The sequence below is a fragment of the Chrysemys picta genome, chromosome 4, assembly GCF_011386835.1.
Source record: "Chrysemys picta bellii isolate R12L10 chromosome 4, ASM1138683v2, whole genome shotgun sequence".
Taxonomy (NCBI): domain Eukaryota; kingdom Metazoa; phylum Chordata; order Testudines; family Emydidae; genus Chrysemys; species Chrysemys picta.
The window spans coordinates 24,162,712-24,184,774 of NC_088794.1; the positions used below are offsets into that span (position 1 = coordinate 24,162,712).

Genomic DNA, 22,063 nt, shown 5'->3' on the forward strand with positions numbered 1-22,063 from the left:
AGGAGTTCTGACTAGAAATCCCCTGCTCCTCTAGACTGCGCAGTTATATTTTGGTTTGTTACTGTAACATAGTCTTATGCTACCTCTTAAGCAGTCAGATCTTTCCCTCCAAAGACAGGCACAATATTTGAAACAGTGTTTTTTAATTGCTGCTTGGGGAATCCTCAGGTGTTCTCAGCTGCAGCAATCTGAAGACTGACTGCCCCACTCTGCTTTCCACCCACATTGATGTAATAGCTCTCACTTGCTGCTTGAACACTTGACAGGTTTATTGTGCATTGTGAACCATGGAGCTGGCCACGGTGTATGGGGATATTGCAGGCTCTCCAGTCCTTCTGGTGCTAGGTAAAGCGCTATCTCCAGCTAATAAAGTTATAGGGATCAGCTTGTTGGGGGATACTTGCTACGTTCTCCGATTGGCCTGCTCCGGACCGTAGAAACCAGTGTGAGGGCACTTGGTCTCACTGGGTACATCTACATGGCAAACAGAAACCCATGGCAGTGAGTCTCAGAGCCCAGGCCTACAGACTTAGGCTCATGCTACTGCCCTTAAAATATCTGTGTAGACATTGCGGTTTGGGCTGTGAAACCCTCCCTAAGCTTCAGAGCCCGAGCTCCAGTCCAAACTCGAATATCTACACAGCTGTATTTAATGCCGTAGCACGAGCCCCATGGGCCCATGTCTGTTGCAGTGGATTTGGTGCCATGGGTTTCTGCTTGCCATGTTAGACATACCCAGTGAGCTGAGGGTGCCTTAGATCTGCTTCAAAACTCCACTTTCTTTACATGGCAGTATGAGGTTTGGCTAAAGACATCATACTGACCTATCCTCTGTTCATGTAACTGTTTACGTTGCTCCCTTGTTCCTAAATCTTCCCCAAGCCCCCTTCCACAGGCACTGTAAATTAAAGTTTCATATTCATTTTGGCTGCTAACAGGGACTGTTCCGTAGAATCTTGCAACATTGGCTCTGGTCATCTTCATATCAGTTCAGCAGGACTCCTTGTGGCCCCTACACTTGTATTTAAAAACTTGTTTTGTATTCATCTGGCTTTATTTAATATCTCTCTACATCAGTGAGTCAGTTTGAAGATTTCAGCTCTGCCTCTGGCTGAGATGCTAATGATTGTCCAATAAATTTATTCTGTCTCTGCAATATTCTGATACAACCAACACTGCTGCATTAATGTACTGGTTGAGAGCAGCATGTTTCAACAGAGGAAGTATGCTAAGGACTAGAAGTCAAGAGAGATGGTTTTCTGTTCCTTGCACCTCCCTGGGCCACCTCCTCCCCATCTATAGAATTAGTCTATTTGACTTGGACTTACAATGTCAACTTAATGTCTGCAAAGTGCTCTTGGCATCCTACTGGTCAGCTGTGTGTTATACATTGTTCTCTCTGCCCACTCACAGAGGATATGACTCTGCTGTGGCTCTCAGTTAGAGGACTTGATCTGTTATCTCAAGCCATAGAGGCTCATGCTTTATCTCTGGAGATCCCAGGCTCAGTCCCCAATGAGGAACCAGATGATAGGCGTCATGCTTTGAGATCTTTATTTCTCTTTGCTTACAGATATGTAAGATATCATTGTTTATGCTCCTCCAATGAACCTGTCACCTGTAGAATGTCACACATGCTGGAATATGTAATTTTACACACACCAGATTTTGCCATATAGTAATTGAGAACTGTGTTGATTTTAGCTGCCTTCTCATGTGTGTTTTATGTTAGGGTTGCCTCTGGCTTAATGAGGAAATATTTGTCTAAAGTAAACAGGATGGCCTCTCTGTGTGAGCCTGAGACAGTGACAGGTGTGTTATGCTGTCACATGATGGGAGACACACAATTTGATATACTAGCTTGTTAGATCTGGAAAGGAGAAAACTTACATGGCAGGTTAAAGTCTGTAGAGGTCTCATACTGCAGTCCTCCTCTGCAGAAATCATTACTGCAGAGAATGGTGTGGAAACACAAGCAGCAGGCAACCTCACAGCTGCTCAAGTCCCAGCCTCTCCTACGAGGAGGAGAGTGTTTGGCTGCAGTGAAATGCATAACTGCTTCTCTCCTCGCTTCAGATTCTGCTCTGGGCACAATGTTCACTTGGATAAATACATTGTTCTGGAGGAAATTCTGGATTGGCTGATAAGCAACTAATCCCAGCCAGTTTCCCAGTTCAACTCACACTCTTGTGGTGAGACTGATGAAACCAGCACCATAGCCCCTTTTCCCCCACCTTCGTTATCCCCCCAGCTGCTGGCCCAGTTGCTCAGGACTGTCTTTGTGCCTTGCACAATGGGGCAGCACATGCGGCCAGGCCAGTGCAGGGAAAGGGGAGTGAGAGAACTGCAGCGTGTGACTAACGTGTGAATCTAATCCTGCCCTAGCTGACAATGGAGCCTCTTTTCCACCACTTGCTGGGCCACTGTGCAGAATTAGAATTAGCATGGAGGAATGTGTGAAATGGCTCTGGCTTGAGCAGTGAGTAAATCATCTGGCAGAAACACTCCATCCTTTCTGAATCCCATGGCATTGTGGTGCTATGCAAGCTGCAGTCCTTCACTGGCTTCCGTTCAGTGCAGAGGAGGAAACCATGTAGTCAGACATCCCAGTGAGATACTGGCAAGGCAAATACAACTTCTCTGGTCATGATCCAGTCTACGGTAGGCTGCTGGCCTGTCTCCCAAGCCCAGGAAGGACTGATGCCATGCCCAAAGTCCTGTTCTAGCCCTTCTTTCAGGGCAGTTTATTATTCAAACCCAAAAACTCATAAGTTAACACAAAACCAAGCTATTTCCTTGACCAATACAGGCTGTAGGGGCCCACAGGCCATTCCCCTTACATCTCTCCACTGCCACAAGAGCTGCCCTACTTCCTCCAGCCTTCTCTTCAACTGAGCTCTTTCAGTCCTTCATAGGAATCACCTAACCCCTCCCCAGCTGGGTCTTATAATCCCCTTTGCCAGGGCCAAAGACCTCTTCAACAGGCTCTGCCTCCAAACAGGGCTGGCTGGCTGCATATTGAGGGACCTGGTTACAACATGGTCAAATCCTAACGTTCTCTTTTGGCATAAATGGGATTGCACCATATTCCTGAAGCACACCACAGCTTTGGACTTTGCGGGGCTGACCTACAACTCAGTAACACAACTAAAACATGGTTCAGTCTCATCTATGCAGTGAGATTGAACCGTGTTTTATTTGTGTCAAGGGATAGCCATGCCTTTCAATATAGTACTGTGGTTGTTGCAGCGTAGATGGAACTTGGGGACTGGCTGAACCAAAGCCATGGGAAACTTTAAGCTGCTTTCTGTTGACTTTATTCACAAACTTACTATCTGAATAAGAAATCTTGCAACCTTGTGAAGGAGCAGAGTCACCTAAATTCTCCCACTAACTCAGGAATTTATGTAAATTTCCATTTCTGTTATCAAACTTCTGAATCCCCCCCCCCCCCCCAAATCCCTGAACTACTCCTGGTGGGTCAGAGGAAGCAGATTCCTCCAAGTGCAAGTGCCTGGCGTCGGGAACTAAGCTTTTCTGAACCCTTCCAGCGGGTGGCGGGAAAGGTGTATTTCATTCATGAAGAAGAACCATTCCAAGATTTCTAACACAGCTGAATCCAGCATGGCGGCTTTTTGTTTTCTTCCCTGTTTATGCACCAATATGTACCTGCCAAGTATCCCAGTCTTTGGCAGGGCCATCCCAATTGGGAAGAAGAAAAATCCTGGATCCTGCTGCAATTTGTGCTCATTCTGCTGATGCAGGGCTCTTTGCAGCTCACCATTACCTTCCTCCTAGATTGCCCTCATCTTTGCTTGCCCTAACTCTCCTGAGTACTCTTCCAAAAGGATCCTTGGTATTTCCAGTTCAGCTGGGTGCTTTCAGATTTGTTCCAGAATCCTTTGCACCTCTCTTTTGTGGCCTTAATCAAATTGTTCTCATCCATCATACATGTGGCACATCTGGAATTCGAAGACACCAGGGTGCATACAGCAGATCTGAAAACAGCAAAGCCTCTTGGGAGGGGAAATTGAGACAGGAGAGATCAGCAGCTGATGGTAGCTAGAAGAAAAGCAGGGCGTGGTGGAGTTGGTCAGTGAGAAGCAGGGTGAAGGATTATGTTATGTGCAGGCACACAGATGTTTCACTGACCACGTATAACCCTGTTTCTTAGCTTGGGAGACTGGTGAGCATGAATCAGCTTCACTAATGAGGGACAGGAATGGGTTTGGCTGTGAGACTAGTATTTAAAGAGATGGATAAAATAATTTATTTAAAATCCTTTACTTCCCTGTGACAGTAATATGAGCAATCAATAAAACGGATCTAATCTCTCTCCACCATTGATGCTATAACTTTCTTAATATTGTTTTTGCATGCTTCTTATCTTGGGGAGTGAAACTGTTGTCCAGTTGCATTTGTTTCTAGTCAGTTTCATTTTCTTTGTGCCCTAATGCAGTTACATTAATTTCTGGTTTTCCAGTGCGCTCTCCTGATTTGATTTAAAACATTTAAAATGCCAAATTATATGGGCCTTAAAGACACCTGCCAAGCTTCTTTGCTGAGCTGTCACGATACCCAGGGTTTAACTGTCAGCTAGCTATGACGCCAAAATACTTGTCATAGCTTATATGGAGGATGCCTAGGGTGAAGACACTTTTTGGGGTGGCTTTAACTCTGCCCTCTTCCGTATAATCAAAACATCTGAAAGGCAAGAAATTCCAAATTACACCTAACAACCTTGCCTTCCCACCTATATTTTAAACTGTAATTTTCTATGTTCTTGCAACCTCAGTTCGAGCTTAATGAAGATTTTTTTCTGTGGGGTAGGATGTCTGATCATTTTGTGACCTCTCTCCCTCTTACGCTTTATTATTTAAAAAAAAAAGGAAATATTGGACCAAAACTGCTTTTCTCTCTCTCTTAGGTATTTATAGTGGGCCAATCTCCATAGTACTTAGGTGACGAATGCACTTATAACTCTTTAGGGAACTGACCAAGTTGCCATTGAAGTCAATGGGAGTTGGTTCGGGAATCGGGGCCTAACTGGACACTGCAAAACTGGCTGGGCAGCTCACACAATGCACTATAGAAATGCAATAGTCTGCCCAGTGTGTGGTGGTATGATGTCCCTATTCTCTCTCGTCCCTGAGTGTGTGAGGTGCTTTGCAAACAATAGAGAGGTATTTACCCTCAAAATAACCCTTCTCTACGGAGACACAGACACATTGGAAGTCAAATCATCCAAAGCCCAAGATTTGGTGGTGATGGGGGACTTCAACTATCCGGATATATGTTGGGAAAATAACACAGCGGGGCACAAACTATCCAACAAATTCCTGGACTGCATTGCAGACAACTTTTTATTTCAGAAGGTTGAAAAAGCTACTGGGGGGAAGCTGTTCTAGACTTGATTTTAACAAATAGGGAGGAACTCATTGAGAATTTGAAAGTAGAAGGCAGCCTGGGTGAAAGTGATCATGAAATCATAGAGTTTGCAATTCTAAGGAAGGGTAGAAGGGAGAACAGCAAAATAGAGACAATGGATTTCAGGAAGGCGGATTTTGGTAAGCTCAGAGAGCTGATAGGTAAGGTCCCATGGGAATCAAGACTGAGGGGAAAAACAACTGAGGAGAGTTGGCAGTTTTTCAAAGGGACACTATTAAGGGCCCAAAAGCAAGCTATTCCGCTGGTTAGGAAAGATAGAAAATGTGGCAAAAGACCACCTTGGCTTAACCACGAGATCTTGCATGATCTAAAAAATAAAAAAGGATCATATAAAAAATGGAAACTAGGACAGATTACAAAGGATGAATATAGGCAAACAACACAGGAATGCAGGGGCAAGATTAGAAAGGCAAAGGCACAAAATGAGCTCAAACTAGCTACAGGAATAAAGGGAAACAAGAAGACTTTTTTATCAATACATTAGAAGCAAGAGGAAGACCAAAGACAGGATAGGCCCACTGCTTAGTGAAGAGGGAGAAACAGTAACAGGAAACTTGGAAATGGCAGAGATGTTTAATGACTTCTTTGTTTCGGTCTTCACCGAGAAGTCTGAAGGAATGCCTGACATAGTGAATGCTAATGGGAAGGGGGTAGGTTTAGCAGATAAAATAAAAAAAGAACAAGTTAAAAATCACTTAGAAAAGTTAGATGCCTGCAAGTCACCAGGGCCTGATGAAATGCATCCTAGAATACTCAAGGAGCTAATAGAGGAGGTATCTGAGCCTCTAGCTATTATCTTTGGAAAATCATGGGAGACGGGAGAGATTCCAGAAGACTGGAAAAGGGCAAATATAGTGCCCATCTATAAAAAGGGAAACAAAAACAACCCAGGAAACTACAGACCAGTTAGTTTAACTTCTGTGCCAGGGAAGATAATGGAGCAAGTAATTAAGGAAATCATCTGCAAACACTTGGAAGGTGGTAAGGTGATAGGGAACAGCCAGCATGGATTTGTGAAGAACAAATCATGTCAAACCAAGCTGATAGCTTTCTTTGATAGGATAACGAGCCTTGTGGATAAGGGTGAAGCTGTGGATGTGGTATACCTAGACTTTAGTAAGGCATTTGATACGGTCTCGCATGATATTCTTATCGATAAACTAGGCAAATACAATTTAGATGGGGCTACTATAAGGTGGGTGCATAACTGGCTGGATAACCATACTCAGAGAGTTGTTATTAAGGGTTCCCAATCCTGCTGGAAAGGCATAACGAGTAGGGTACCGCAGGGGTCTGTTTTGGGACCGGCTCTGTTCAATATCTTCATCAACGACTTAGATATTGGCATAGAAAGTACACTTATTAAGTTTGCGGATGATACCAAACTGGGAGGGATTGCAACTGCTTTGGAGGACAGGGTCATAATTCAAAATGATCTGGACAAATTGGAGAAATGGTCTGAGTTAAACAGGATGAAGTTTAACAAAGACAAATGCAAAGTGCTCCACTTAGGAAGAAAAAATCAGTTTCACACATACAGAATGGGAAGAGACTGTCTAACAAGGAGTACCGCAGAAAGGGATCTAGGGGTTATAGTGGACCACAAGCTAAATATGAGTCAACAGTGTGATGCTGTTGCAAAAAAAGCAAACATGATTCTGGGATGTGTTAACAGGTGTGTTGTGAGCAAGACACGAGAAGTCATTCTTCCGCTCTACTCTGCTCCGGTTAGGCCTCAGCTGGAGTATTGTGTCCAGTTCTGGGCACCGCATTTTAAAAAAGATGTGGAGAAATTGGAAAGGGTCCAGAGAAGAGCAACAAGAATGATTAAAGGTCTTGAGAACATGACCTATGAAGGAAGGCTGAAAGAATTGGGTTTGTTTAGTTTGGAAAAGAGAAGACTGAGAGGGGACATGATAGCAGTTTTCAGGTATTTAAAAGGGTGTCATAAGGAGGAGGGAGAAAACTTGTTCACCTTAGCCTCTAAGGATAGAACCAGAAGCAATGGGTTTAAACTGCAGCAAGGGAGGTCTAGGTTGGACATTAGGAAAAAGTTCCTAACTGTCAGGGTGGTTAAACACTGGAATAAATTGCCTAGGGAGGTTGTGGAATCTCCATCTCTGGAGATATTTAAGAGTAGGTTAGATAAATGTCTATCAGGGATGGTCTAGACAGTATTTGGTCCTGCCATGCGGGCAGGGGACTGGACTCGATGACCTCTCGAGGTCCCTTCCAGTCCTAGAATCTATGAGTCTATGAAGTTGTTGTCATATTGCCTCTTAACTCTTCTTCTCCACAGGTTTACTAAGAATCTCTCTCCGGACAAAATCAACCTGAGCACACTGAAAGGTCAGGGGCAGCTGACCAACCTGGAACTGGATGAAGAGGTGCTGCAGAATGTGTTGGAGCTGCCCACCTGGCTAGCGATCACCCGTGTCTACTGTAACAAGGCTTCCATCCGGGTGAGTTGAGATACCGTGCTAATGGTGTCCTCCAAACACAATACAGCCCACTTAATGTCAGTCTGCATTTGATGTTATCTGGGGCTTTTGATAAAGGATGTCAGCTTTCTCAACTGGAAATAAAATTGTGGTACCTGAGGCATATCCTGCCCCTTCCTCCTGCCCCTGACTTATTCTTTAATGCTGAAAGAGTGAAACAGCCATCCCAGGTTGCCCTGACTGTTCACACGAACCTCCAAACTGGATTGAAACAGGAATGTAAAGTGTAAATAAATGCAGATTGAAATTCTTTGAAAACCTGCTTGTGCCATGAGTTTCTGTGCAGTGAACTGTTATTTAAAGGTCACATATTCAGCAATGGAGACTTCAGAAATAATGTGCAAATTGGGTAAAAGCATGTGAAAAACGACTTGGTAGGCCCTCTGCACCCACAATTACCTGGCTTGTTAGTATAATTGCAGTAATTGCACATGCAGTCACAGCTGCACTTGTGCACAGAGAATGGGCCTCTTCATCTTGAAAATCTTGTTCCAAGTGCTTTTTGGGTCAAGAAATGGATTTTTTCAGTTGACATGAAATGAGAAGTTGTTTGTTTTAACCTCAGCTGATGTTAGACACAGTTACACTAAATTATTGGAAAAGCATTTAGCATATGGAAAAGACTTTCTGTTAAAGTGTGGGTCTGCTCTGCCAAATGACAGTAAAAATGGCCTCCTTTTACTCATCTCAACTGCTCCCTGTATGTATTCAGAGTTGGATCTGCTCAGTTTAGTAACAAGCATTAGTTCTTGCTCCTCCTAGAACTGCAGAGCAAACACAGGTCAGTGGGGGTAAAATGGATTTTATTCTGGTTTGAGCATAATCTACAGAACTGTAAACTAAATTCCAGTTACAGCGTGAATTAATTGATTGCAAACCTATTAAAGACAACAGAGTTGCTCATGCATAAGTGAAATCTGAATTTGGGCTGCAGAGCATATATTACTGGTAATGATGCATGAGAAGGAAAAGACTCCACCTGAAATACAAAAGCCAACCTGGGCTTACACAGCAGGTCGTTTGAACATCTTTTCAGTTGTCTGTGGGAGCCCATTTGATCTGGAGTCAGTGAGACACAGTGAACCTGTATTGTCACAGTGCTGTTTTTATGTGATCAACTCTGAGAGCACAGCAGGACTTTAAGTGAGTTGATCTCAGGAGGGCTCGACTGTGTCTTCCTGAAATCGTTCAAACCTATGCATACTGAGGCACCTTCTGCAACTCGAGCTCTGTCTTTACAGATCCAGTGGACGAAACTGAAGACGCACCCGATTTGTCTGGTAATATTTTGTTTTAGTCTTCTTCCTTCTTTGTAATAAATCTTAGCTAAGGGATTGTTCCTGCAAAGGGACAATTGGTTCTTACTGCTAGAGGTGTTGAAGCTTTTGTGACATAACATCTCAGCTGCTGATCAAATCCAGCCCATTGCACAGAGGCTTCTCTAAGGTCAGGTGAGATGTGAATGTTTTTTTTTTTTTAACACCCAGGTCTCATAGAAGTGTCTCTAAGAGTATGTCTACACTGCAAAAAATCCCCACAGCAGCAAGTCTCAGAGCCCGGACCAATTAACTTGGGCTCGTGCTACGGGGCTAAAAATAGCAGTGTATCGACGTTTCTGCTTGGACTGGAGCCTGGCTTTGAAACCCAGTGAGGGGGACTGGAGCCCACACTCTGAGACCTACCCCCTTCGTTGGATTTCATAGCCCAGCTCCAGGGAGGGAATGTCTACAGTGGTATTTTTAATGCCGTAGCATGAGCCCCATGAGCCTGACTCCGCTGACCCAGGCTCTGAGACTGGCTGCCATGGGGTTTACGGTGGTTGGATTTTCTTGCATTGTAGACGTACCCTAAGGCCTTTTCTGAGGTTGCTGTGCTGTCCTATGGTCAACTGTTGGCTAGCCCTAGGGAAGAGTACAAATTCTTGGGATATGGTGAAAATTGCCCAGATGACATTTCCACTGGCCCCAGGGTGCTAAACTTGCTCTCAAGTGTATAATAAGAGTGTTCTCTACAAGTAGATGTGAAATCAGTGATAGATTTTTCTCAGTGGATCTCAAAGTACTTTGGGGACTGTGTGTACTTTAGCACTGAAATGCAGCAACCTCGGAGACCTGGTCTACACTACAAAGTTAGGTCGATTTGTGTCGACCTATTTGTGCGTGTGTCTATGCTCAAATTTGTCTCCAGCTGATATAAGCACCCGTTAGTCTCACAGTCAAATCATCTCCCCCGAACGATATAGAGCCATGGTTCACCTACTGAGGTCAATGCGCGAGCATAGATATTGTATGACCTGTATCAACCCTCACAGTCCTCCAGCAGCTGTCCCACAATGCTCCATTCTCTATAACAGTGACTGCTCTGGCCACAACTTTAAACTCCACTCTCAGAGACTGGAAGCCAGACCCCACCTTGAAAACCCCCCATGGGTTTTTTAAATGCTTTTTTCTGATCTCCTAACTTGATGGTGAACTCGCAGTTCACCCTCATTGTGTGCAGTTGCCCAGCCGCCTGTGCCGAGCTCCACACACTAGACATGCTCCTGCCTGGAGTAGACAGGAAGTATTGGGTCTCTGGGGCCTGTGGGAAGAAGAGGCTGCACAAACGCAGCTACAGACCAGCTGTAGAAATTGCATAGGGGCTGCAGGCAAAGGGGTATGACAGGGATCAGCAGCAGTGCTGCATGAGAGTGGAGGGAACCTGCCAGGCGCAGAGTTGAAATGGGGAGAAAGATAGATACTTTAGTCAAGGATGCTTGGCCAACCCCCTTACTTTTATGAAAAGCACCCTGTGAGATTTTCAATGTCCATGCAGAGCAGATGGGACCTTGGTTTTTAAGGTCTCAATTGAAATACCCATCCACACACAGTGAATTCCCTGAGAATGATGGAAGGTGGAGTCCACCTTGTTGGTATTTGACCCAGCAGTTCCAGTGACCTCCTATGTATTTCAAACCTAGGGCCATAATGCTCATCCTGAGTCTTAATGTCATGCTTACTTCTTCCTTGCTGTGTTTGCAGTACCTGGATAAGGTGGAGGTGGAGATGCGAACCTGTGAAGAGCCTCGGCCACCCAATGGACAGTCTCCCATTGCTCTCGCTGCAGGTCAAAGGTTGGCATCCCCTAACTCTACAGTTAGTTTTTTGACATTGTATTATCTGTGTTGGGCAGGCACCCCTGATTGTCCATTCTGAACAGTGAAGGAGCCTTGCAATAAAAAAGAGGAATTGTTTTCTCCCAGCCTTTCCAACTGTGAGATGGGGATAGGGTTTGGCAGAAGTTTGTACAGCTGGCCAGGGTTGACTTAGACTAGATCCTTAAGACTGCCCAGCTTCTTTAAGCCATGTTCCCTAGAGGCTTTGCATTGCAGCTCCCAGCCTCCAGTTAGGAAGCAGTGAATAAGATTCCTTCATTGCAGCCCATCTCCCCATCCTTTCCTGCTACTCTAGCAAAGTCTCTCTTTCCCACTTCCTGAACATCTGCATTGATTTCCCTCATCTTTGGCAGAGACCTAAATCTTCTCCTTGCTTCCAAAGTTTCACTGAAATTCCTGCCTGGCCTGTACCTGTGTTCTTCTCCTCTGGCTGTGCTCCATCACATTTCCCAGCACCCATCCCAAGCTTCTCTCCTGACCACTCCTTTATCCCCATCCTGACTCAGCTCCTGCTTTCATGTTGCCCCTCCAGGCTAGAAACAAGTAACAGCCTCTCTCACAAAGCATTCCCCATATTCACTCTGTACTGTATTGTGCCTGACTGGGCTGTTGAGCTTTCATTTTTTTGGGAAGTCCATTGACAGAGCTAAGACACCAAGCCCACTGAGGCTCTGCCCCAGAAGCTCTAACAGTTTCAGCACATTCTGCTCATTGTACTGTGCTGTATATTCCTTCGTGGCTACGTTAACAATCGTGTCTCTTCTGAATCAGCTCGCCGGAGTGTTGTGTGGGACAGGAGTATTTCTGTCTCTGGCCTTGGGAGTGAGAGGCAGACTCCAGGAGTTGAACTTCAGCTTCCATGTGCACTGCACCCCTTTGCCCACCCCTTGCTCCATCATTTACTCTTCTTCTTCTGTCCCTGCCTACCATGGTGATGACTTTGAACACTCAGTTGTAACCAGGGCTGAGGCTAGCCTGTCAAATAGGGGGTGCCTTAGAGCACAGGTGATGGCACTTCTCCTGGAGGTAGCCCATCTCTGTGGAGCTAGGCTGCTTCTGAACCTTAGGTCTTCTTTGTGACAGTCGTTTATTACAACTGGGTCAGCCTGAACTGGGGCCCCTTTTTATAGAATGATGATTTTGAGGGTTCTTCTCTTTACAGCGAGTATGGCTTTGCCGAAAAAGTTGTGGAGGGAATGCTCATTGTTGTCAATTCCATCACCATCAAGATTCACTCCAAGGCCTTCCACGCCTCTTTTGAACTGTGGCAGCTCCAAGGATACAGCGTGAATCCCAACTGGCAGCAGAGCGACCTACGTTTCACCCGCATCACTGACGCTCATAGAGGAGAGGTAAGACCCTCTCTGCATTGGCAGACGCAGCATTCGGGGGCGTCCCATTTAGGTCTCTCCCATGGTCCCTGAAGGGTCTGGCAGATTTGGGGCTGTCGTTCATCTTCTCTGAATTCTCACCTCATGGTCTCAGTATGGTTGGCTATAAGGAACCTCAGTGACCTCTGCATCAAAGTCTAAAGCATCCACTGGGAAGTGGAGTCGCTCTGAACTCTTCCATAGCCAGTGGTCCCCTATCACACTTCTTCCTAGCATCTCCTTACTGGGAGAATGAAAAACTGGAGAAGCTGTGAGGTCCCTTGCAATCAATACGTTTTCACTAGTCTCTGCTATGATTGCACTGTAGAGGAAGGACTGTATGCTCCCAGGGCAGCTCCTCCATTTATTACAGGGATCCCAGAAGAAAGATGGTGTCTCTTCCTTCCCCACTTCTAAGTCTGTTTCTTTTCTTGCCTATGCGCTGCTACCGTGTAACGTATCTATCGTTAAAGTCTTGAAGTTGGTGAAATCCTCAGCATTTTCCTATTTGACTCCTGGTCTCTCTCTCTCTCTCTGGGTAGGTTTTGACATTTAAAGAGCTCACCTGGCAGACACTTCGGATAGAGGCAGATGCCACTGACAGTGGTGATCAGGATCCCACTACCACTCCTCTGAGGCTCATTACCAATCAAGGCAGGATCCAAATTTCTCTCAAGAGAAGGGTGAGTATCTTCACTGATAGCAGGAATGATTTGCATGGTAAAGTCCTGATTGCATCTCCCCGATCAGGAATAAGGTCCTTACTAAATTGAATCTCAGAACCGAGAAGAGGCACAGAGAGGGATAATTATTCCTGTGTCTGGTGAAGGTACACATGCCTTCCCTTCTCAGTGCTTGTGCTTTTTCTCCACAAAAGCAGAGCCCTAGATGCTGTATTGCTCTGTGGTTTCATAGAGGTACATGCTGAGCTCTTATCTTGCGTACTCAGAACAGCTCATTTCTTAGTTCAGGAATGCATGCAGCAGGGCAAGTGGGTGAATAATCCTCAGTCACATTCATGTACAATTGTGCTGTGTCCTCTTTTACTGAGCACTTAAATCACTGCCAGGCTTAGTTGTACTATAAACAGGAGAAGGAGAAAGGTGATGAAGTGTCAATTAGAAAGAATAAACCTCCTGCTTTCCACTCCTTCCTTTAGTGCAGTTGGACACATGCCTCCTTAGGTGGAGACGGATTTGTTTAGCCTGGTGCTCAGTTGAGACAACAGCTCCCCCTGAATAATATTGGGGTACCCTGGACACCTGTCAGTTAGATGAATGGCTTCCCTCTACCCTATTTTCTCACATATGACTTCTAAAGTGGCACATTTTGCAGCTGCTACAGTCCACAATTCCCCTGAAGAATAAATGTGTAAGGTTAAAATCGTTATGTTAAACTCCCTGCTTTCTCTTTGGTTGGCTCAGACCAAAGATTGCAACGTGGTGGCATCTAAGCTCATGTTCCTCCTTGACGACTTGCTCTGGGTGCTGACAGACTCTCAGCTGAAAGCCATGATGAAGTATGCAGAGTCCTTGAGTGAAGCCATGGAGAAATCTGCCCAGCAGAGGAAGAGTATGGCACCAGAACCTGTCCTGGTAAGCAGCCATCACCCAAGCATGAACATCCTGGGGAAAAAGGAAGAGACATGGAAAAGGCAGCATGGATTCTCCGTATACACATACAAATGGGTGCTTGCTGCCAAGTGGTCTCTCTGAGATGGGAAGAGGTAGGAAAGCTGTAATCTGTGCAGCTTCCCAAAAGTCCCATCAACACTCCTTATGGGTGTGAGCACTGGGAGAAGTTCTAAAAGCTTAGCTGATGCAAGGTTAGGCACACATGGGTATGGAGTCACCACTGGGAGAAAAACATGACCTAAAGGTATTGCACCCAACACCACAAAGCATCAGTGAATATTTTTAAATGGTCATGGGCTAGAATCGGTCTGGGGAAAAAGATGGAAAATTCTGTGATCCTCTAGGCCAGCAGTACTCAAACTTCATTGCACTGCGACCCCCTTCTGACAACTAAAATTACTACACAACCCCAGAAGCAGGGGACTGAAGCCTGAGCTTGCGAAGCCCTGCCACCCCAGGCGCGGGACTAAAGCCCAAGCCCAAGGGCTTCAGTCCCAGGCAGGGGGCCTGTAACCTGAGCCCTGCCGCCCAGGGCTTTAGCTTCAACCCTGGGTGGTGGTACTTGGGCTTTGGCCCTGGGCAGTGGGGCTCTGGCTTTGGCCCCAGGCCCCAGCAAGTTTAACACCAGCCCTGGCGACCCCATTAAAATGGCGTCACGACCCACTTTTGGCTCCCGACCCACAGTTTGAGAACTTCTGCTCTAGGCAGGACTATTACAAGGTGTCAAGGGGCCCATTGATTTTGTTTTGGTAATAACAGATAATATACCCTGGAAATAATCTCTTCGGCCTCTGTTAGGTAGTTCCTGTCTCCTACTTTCTTTCTCAAAATAAAAATCTACATGGGGGGCACTCCAACCTTGTAAAAATTATCATGATCCGGGGTGCTCAGGGGAGAACACAATCATCCCATTTCAGGATCATTATTTTTTTTCCCGTTATCCTGCAAGGGGGCTCCCAATGCTCAGAGATGTTTGTATTGTTCGTTTGCAGCACACACAGCTTATTGGTATTTCAGAACCTCTAACCAGCTGTTTCTCACACCCTCCTTCTATCATTAGCCCTTGAACTCCCGCCCCCCCCCTTACCCTCGCAAATGTTTTTTTAAAAAGAAGTTTTGCAAAATACTCAGTGAAATTAAATAACAGAGAGATGTTTAAATAACTGCTGTAGAGGGAAAGTGAAATTAAGGGGTACAAGGCAAAGGATGAAAGATGTTTTCAGCAGAGATTTGCAAAGAGCCAGAGAGCATGAGGTGAGAAAAGGGATGTTTCTCCAGATAGCAGGAACTGCAGGAGAGACGGTTTTTGCAAACGGTGCAGTGAGATAAGGCTAAGAGGAGTTTAAATAATAATGCTAATATTGCCCTTTTCATCCATAGATGTGAAAGCATTTTCCAAAGATAAGTGAACATCATTAGTCCCATTTTAGAGATTGGGAAACTGAGGCATGGAGCCTTCCCAAGGTGTCACAGCAGAGCTTAGAATAGAACACAAATCTCTTGACTCCCTGTTTGGTACCCCGTCCACTGGACATTGTGCCTCCCCTGATTATAAATCAATTGATGTCACTGCAATAGAATTAAGCGTTGCAAAGTCTGTGTCTGCAGAAACAGAAGCTCAAGATCAAATTGATAATCATAAGTTCTAGTTGTTCAGTTACGTTTGGCTTTTTCCTTATACATGCTGTGTTAGAACCACTGGTCAAAGGCCTTTCATTTGGGGAGCACTATTCAGGCTCTTCCACTGTGGGGTGTAAACCTAGGCTGTTTCCAGTGCACTAGAATCTGCTTCCCTATTTTCCTTTGATGATGTACTGGTACCTGCAGAACATGTTTGTGTGTTCTAGACCCCACCACCTGCTCCTAGTGCCCACCAGTCCTGGTCCCAGACATTTGGAGGCAGTCTGAATGCAAGCAGCATCAGCCAGTACTTTGAGAAGTATGACATGAAGGAGTCCTCCTACCACCTATTCATCTCCCGTCTGGACCTGCACATCTGTGATGACAGCCACACCCGGGAGTCAGGTACCTGACCAAGAGCAGCACTAGGAAGAGTCTGGAGGAGAAAGAAATTAACCAGATCACGGGGGGTGGTACTTTTTCACATGTGCACATTCATGTAATTCTGCACTTCTTAGTTCAGTGTTAGCATATCACAGTGAGGCAGGTGTTAGTGGCTCAACCTTTGTGGGGTGACACTGTGCTGAGTACCAGGAGACTTGCATGAGTGGTGTAGCTTCCTTGGGGAAGGAGTGGAAGTCCTCTCACTGGCTTGGACAAAGCACTAGAGAATACGCAATAGGGAACAATCTGTCACCGACCGAAGAGGTAGATTAGATGGTCTAATACCTCATCTCACTTGGTCAGTATGGGATTGTTCCTTACCATTTATTTTCTGGTAATTTAGTTAGCCTAGTTTTTAAATGGGCTAGGCAATGGGGCTTCCCCACTTCCCTTGCAAGACCATTCCCCAGTCTAGCAGATCTCTCTGCCAGGAGTGCTTTCCCAGTAATTCAGTTTAAAATTGGCCTTTCCTGTTTTTAATCCCATTCCTCCTAGTTTATCCCAGTGGGCCATACTGCATGATTCCTCTCCCTCCCTGTTTGAAGTAGCATGTGCCCCTCTTCCAGTCCCCTGCTCTCCTTGCAATCTTGGTTGTGCCTTAGCCAAGCTCTAGATATTTATTTCTATAAATCTTTCCTCATAATTCAATGCCCTCTGATCATTACTGTTGCTTTTCTCTGAACTTGCTCCAGTTTGTCTCCTTTTCTTGTTGCTGAGATGCCTGGAACTACAGTACACACAGTATTCCAGCTGGACTTTCATCAGAGCCATATAGAGAGAACAGGCTGGTAATAAACCCTGTGATTTAAAGCCTCAGCATATGCAGCCCAAAGCTGCGTTGTCCTCTTTATTTTGTTACCATATTGTTGGTTATAGTGGTGAGAACCGTAACTGCCGGGGTGCTCTGCAGTTTTGTGTGTGGTGCACTAGTTTTCTTGATGGTACTAATGGTTAGTCAGTTTCATTCCATATTCTGTTTCCTGGCCTAGATGATCATGGGAGATGGTGCCAAACCTAAAAGGAAGTATAATGATTGCAGCATCTTACCTTAAAATGGTATCCTTTTATATAGCCCCTTTCATGCCATGGGATCCCAAAATGCTTTGCAACTGTACAATATGTATACAGGGATTACTCACACATCACAGAAATGCGGTCACCTCTAGAATGGAATGTGGCAACTATTCCGCAGTGCTTATCAATTCTTTACCAGCCATTCAGGACAGCACATGGAGAACACCACTTTATATAGCCAGCTGAAATCTCAGGGGAATTTTAGAGAGAGAGAAAGTAATGACTCTAACTAGAATTTAGCCATGGCCCCAGGTTGGCATCTTCTGGTATAAAAAGGGCTGTGGGATCCTTTAATGCGCAGGATTTTGTGTCTCATGTAAAAGAAGGTTCCAGTACCGCTTGCAGTGCAGTGCCCCCTAACACCAAAGGGAGATGCTGGCACAGTAGCGACTCAGGGAGTTATGCAAAGTTGCTCTGAATTCCCCTCAGTTAGGACTTGGCTTGCACAGCTGATATGCAGATGTTCTTTATTCTGTCTTCCCACAGGCTCCTCAAAGCATGGGGTGATGGGAGGTGCAATGCAGCTCACCTTCAGGAGAATGGCTTTTGACTATTATCCCTTCCACTGGACAGGTAAGGAGAGTTTGTTCTTTCCTCATTCATGAAGAGGATAAAAAGAGAGATTATGAGGAAACGTGTTGCTACAAGACTGTGGGTTGAGGCAGACTGCGAGGAAGGCTGTGCAGAGAGGTCTTGTGACTTGAATCCCCTTTGCAGGGCTAATCCAATGCACTTCTTTATGGGTGAATGGCACCCTTACCCCTCAGGAAAAAAGGAGCCAGGCTAGGAGGAAGAGAACACTTTGCTCTCTGTCATAAAGTCATAAGGTTAAACCCTTGGATCCCCCAACTTTCCCATTGCCTAAGCTCTGAATCTGGTTCCTATATGAGTCTGGTCAGCTTGAAGGGGCTTCAGTGTAAGGGATTAGGCCCAGGAGGAACCCAGTAGCAGTTGCATGTAACTCAGGACCCCTCACAGTAGAAAACTCTTGCATCTGGAACCCTCGCAGGCATAGGCAGCTGTGCTATGAGGAAGCCTGCATTGTTTAACAGGGAGTCATCCGGCCATGCAGCTCTGCATGTGTCAGTGGTGGTCCCAGTTGGAGGAGAGCATTTAAAAGGTGCACGTGTGAGTAGGGGTACTAAGAGTTCGGGTGCTGATCCAAGCCACAAGAACCTCCTCTGAAAAGCCACCTTGTGTCTGTTTGTTCTGCAGGAGACACCTGCAAGCATTGGGTGAAGTACTGTGAGACCATGGAGACTCAGGGACAGTGGGCCAAGAAGCTGGTGAATGAATTTCAAAGCAAGATGGAGAAGCACTGTGAAGAAATGGACACTGGATTCACCAAGACTCCAGGGTCTCCCTTCAAAAAGCAACCAGGTAGCACTGTTGGATTAACTTGGGGGTTTTCTTTTGGTTGCCTCCACTTTACGAAAGAGATTATCAGACTTACTTACTAGTGATTTGGGCAAAAGATAGTCATCCCTACCACAGGGGCTACTTCCTCTTTAAAAAAACAACAACCAAAAACTTGTACAATGCAGCAATGAGTTATCAGTATAAAAATCTGTGGCACATGAAAAATTGCAAATATAGGGACAGAGTAAAATACAACGAACTTAATATCCAAATGAGTGACACATGGACTACTGGACAGATTGCGGTATTCATTTTCATAACTAGTCCAGGAAACCTGTCTATGTTTGAATGTATATGAAGCTGTTTGAGTGCCACAGAATCCTTGAGTCCTTGCTGCAGAATTTAGGTTGATTTTGCCACAGAGTACACAGATCTTTGACTGTATTCTTTCCTCATAAAACCCTAAGCTTTCATTACTTAGTTTTGCCCATTTGTATCCAACTCTGGGTCCATTATTTCTAACCAATAAACACATGTGCCTCCTAAAGACCGCTTGTGGGTTTGATGTTTAACAGCTCCAACTGGTTGCTAAGGAGATGAATTAAATTGTGGTTGATGTGATTTTTAACTTTTTCTGCCCCCTCCGCAGACACTTTGTCCAGTCCTCACAAAAGCCCCCCAAAGAAAGGCTGCCCCCAAACACGTGCACCTCCTGCAAGCTTACCGCAGCTTCGTCACCCTTCATGGAACCGTCTCCGATCCAGCTGCGTGGTAGTCCGAGTGGATGATCTGGACATTCATCAGGTGGGGAGGAGGCTCTCATCCATTGTTCTAATTACAATCTTAGTTTTGGAACAAACTATTTCATCTGATACCATATTAAACCACAAAGCACAAAAAACCTAGCGTGCAACCAGAGCCAAACAAGACTCTGTAACTGCAGCATTCACCGGTCCTGGCAGGTCTCTGTTAGATACTGCTCGTATCTTCTGAACCAAACACGGGCTCAAAAGAACCCCAAAACTCAAAGCACATTGCAGCCAAAACTGCTGTTTCTGTTGAAGCTCACACTACAAAGCTGGGGTGGCTTTCCCGCCACACCTTGATCAACCCCTCGCCCAGCTCTGAGCAAATAATGTTTTATGTATTTGAGAAATTAGTGAGCATGGGAGAGTGTTTCTTGGTAAGTGTCTTCACTGACAGCAACATAAGAATTGCCAGGCTGGATCAGACCCAAGGTCTATCTAATCCAGAATCTTGTTTGACAGTGTGACCAATACCAGATGCTTCAGAAAACTTTACGCACTGTCTGTCTCACACACCCCTTCTGTAAACCCTGCAGAGTTTCGAGAGAGTGAGATGGATTCTGTTCTGCCTCATGTCATCAATAGAATTTGTTTGCAGTGTTGTAACCGTGTTGGTCTCAGGATCTGAGAGAGACAAGGTGGGTGAGGCAAGATCTTTTATTGGACCGACTTCTGTCCCTTCAACCAACAGAAGTTGGTCCACTAAAAGATACTACTTCACCCCCCTGGTCTCTATCAATAGAATTGTCCATTAACTTCTGATTGCCACATCTTGTATTGGTGGTGATGCAGGAGGCATAAAGAGTCAAAGCTCCCAGATGGATTTTCAGATCCTGGTTTGAGTTGGAGGTGCTTGCATTTGAAAGACAATTTTTCTGATTTTGTAAACTGAGCATATTTGATGCAGGAATGAATCTTTGAGAGAGGATGAATATGGGAAACAGTGATGCTATATGAACAGTCACTTTTCTAACTGACTGCAGTGCAACTACTTGTCTTTGTTGTTTAGGTTTCCACAGCAGGTCAGCAGAGTAAGAAACCTTCCACCTTGCTTTCCTGCAGCAGGAAATCCCTTCCAGACCAGGCCTCTGCAATTCATATAGAGTTCACAGAGTATTACTTCCCAGACAATCAGGAATTTCCAGGTAATGCAATAAAGTTAGCACCTCACTTGGTGAACTTCCTAAGGAACCAACCCATCTTTAACTCTCCTGATACATAATCACCTTACAGCTAGTAGGGAGTCAGTTTCTCTGCATCTCTGTTCTTGTTTAGTCTCCTGATGTTCTTCTCTCTCTGTATATGTTGATTTTTTTGCACTCTTCTGGAATCCTGGGTAAATTCTCCCTAAGAGGGAGGATTAAATTTGTGTGACAATAATTTGCCCGCATGCTTACTGAAAATAAACCCTAGTTTCTGTCTGTTCAAGTCTTGGGGTTCTGGTTCTTTCTTTTGCACTAGTGCAGGAATCAGGAGAATCGGAGTTCTGTTCCTGGATCTACCACTCACTCACTGTGTGAACTCGGCTGAGTCACTTTGCCTTTGTGCCTCAGTTTCTTCCTCTGATATAAGTATCCATCTCACAGGGGTGTTGTGCAGCTTAATTCATGTCCTTTAAGATCCTTGAATATGAGGCAGCCTTACCAATGCACAGTATTACAGCAGTGTATGGTCTCTTCCCCTGCCACCCTAATGTTCTCGGACTGTGGTGAATACCAAATGCTTTCTCTAAAGGCTTTAGCTATCCATGCTCAAACCACTTCAGCTTCTTTAATTGTCCCTTTCTCATCCTCTCTAGTTCCATGCCCAAACCTGTACCTGCAGCTGAATGGCCTGATGTTTACTCTGGACACAGAGAGCATGCTCTGGGCAAATCTCTTCTTCTTAGATCTCTATCGCAGCCTGGAGCAGTTCAAAGCCATTTACAAGCTGGAGGACTCGGGAAAGCGGGATGAGCATGTTGATGTCCGACTGGATGGCTTTAGACTGAAGGTACCATTCACTTCCTTCCTGCCCTAGTCTGCAGTGGTTTCCTGCTCCCTTTCGTAAAGATAAAATAGTGAGAGACCAAGGTACAATGGCAGCCCAGAATGAGAGGAGAATGAAAACTCCATCTTTCTAGACTGGCCCTTACTGCTGTTAATTTCGATTTGTGATCTGTGGATGGAGGAACACATGCTTAGAGCCAGCCTGGAGCGAGGAGGAAAGTTGATGCTTAAGAGGAGGGATGCATGGCTAAAGGGTGTAGTATATTGAGTCTTTCTCCTCTAGGTTGCCAATTCAAAGACAGCTAAAGCAGTGTAGTAATTGAAAGTTGTTGCTGTCTGGTGGCTGTTTGGCCTATATAAATGAGTTGGCGAGTCTCACACCAGTGCCCAGTGGACAAATGTCCACAGCACTGAAATCCTACTGCATTTGGCGCTGGCTAGCCTTGTTGTTGGCAGTCTTGGCAAGCAGGCTAAGGCCCAAATGGGCCTTGGAGACAAAATTCCCTTCTCTCCCCTAGAGGTGGGTCCTTCCAGATGTGGGCACAAGGGTGGAGGCAGGGTGGGATAAACTTGTACTGCTGGTGCCCAAGCTGTGGTTAGTAAATAAAGGACTTCAGTCACTGGTGCTATTGGGCTGGCACCTTTTCACCTTTCAGAACAAAATA

General features: G+C 45.3%; 1 protein-coding gene across 1 annotated transcript in view; it reads left to right on the forward strand.

The window, feature by feature from the left end:
* Positions 1-22,063, forward strand: part of BLTP3A (bridge-like lipid transfer protein family member 3A) — a 66,089-nt gene that overhangs the window by 27,197 nt on the left and 16,829 nt on the right. Inside the window, exons 2-13 of the mRNA XM_065591687.1 lie at positions 7,748-7,910; positions 9,191-9,229; positions 10,970-11,061; positions 12,266-12,455; positions 13,016-13,156; positions 13,898-14,068; positions 15,955-16,132; positions 17,732-17,818; positions 18,461-18,625; positions 19,254-19,408; positions 20,420-20,555; positions 21,209-21,402. Coding sequence (XP_065447759.1) covers positions 7,748-7,910; positions 9,191-9,229; positions 10,970-11,061; positions 12,266-12,455; positions 13,016-13,156; positions 13,898-14,068; positions 15,955-16,132; positions 17,732-17,818; positions 18,461-18,625; positions 19,254-19,408; positions 20,420-20,555; positions 21,209-21,402 — 1,711 coding nt within the window. The remainder of the gene's footprint in view (positions 1-7,747; positions 7,911-9,190; positions 9,230-10,969; positions 11,062-12,265; positions 12,456-13,015; positions 13,157-13,897; positions 14,069-15,954; positions 16,133-17,731; positions 17,819-18,460; positions 18,626-19,253; positions 19,409-20,419; positions 20,556-21,208; positions 21,403-22,063) is intronic.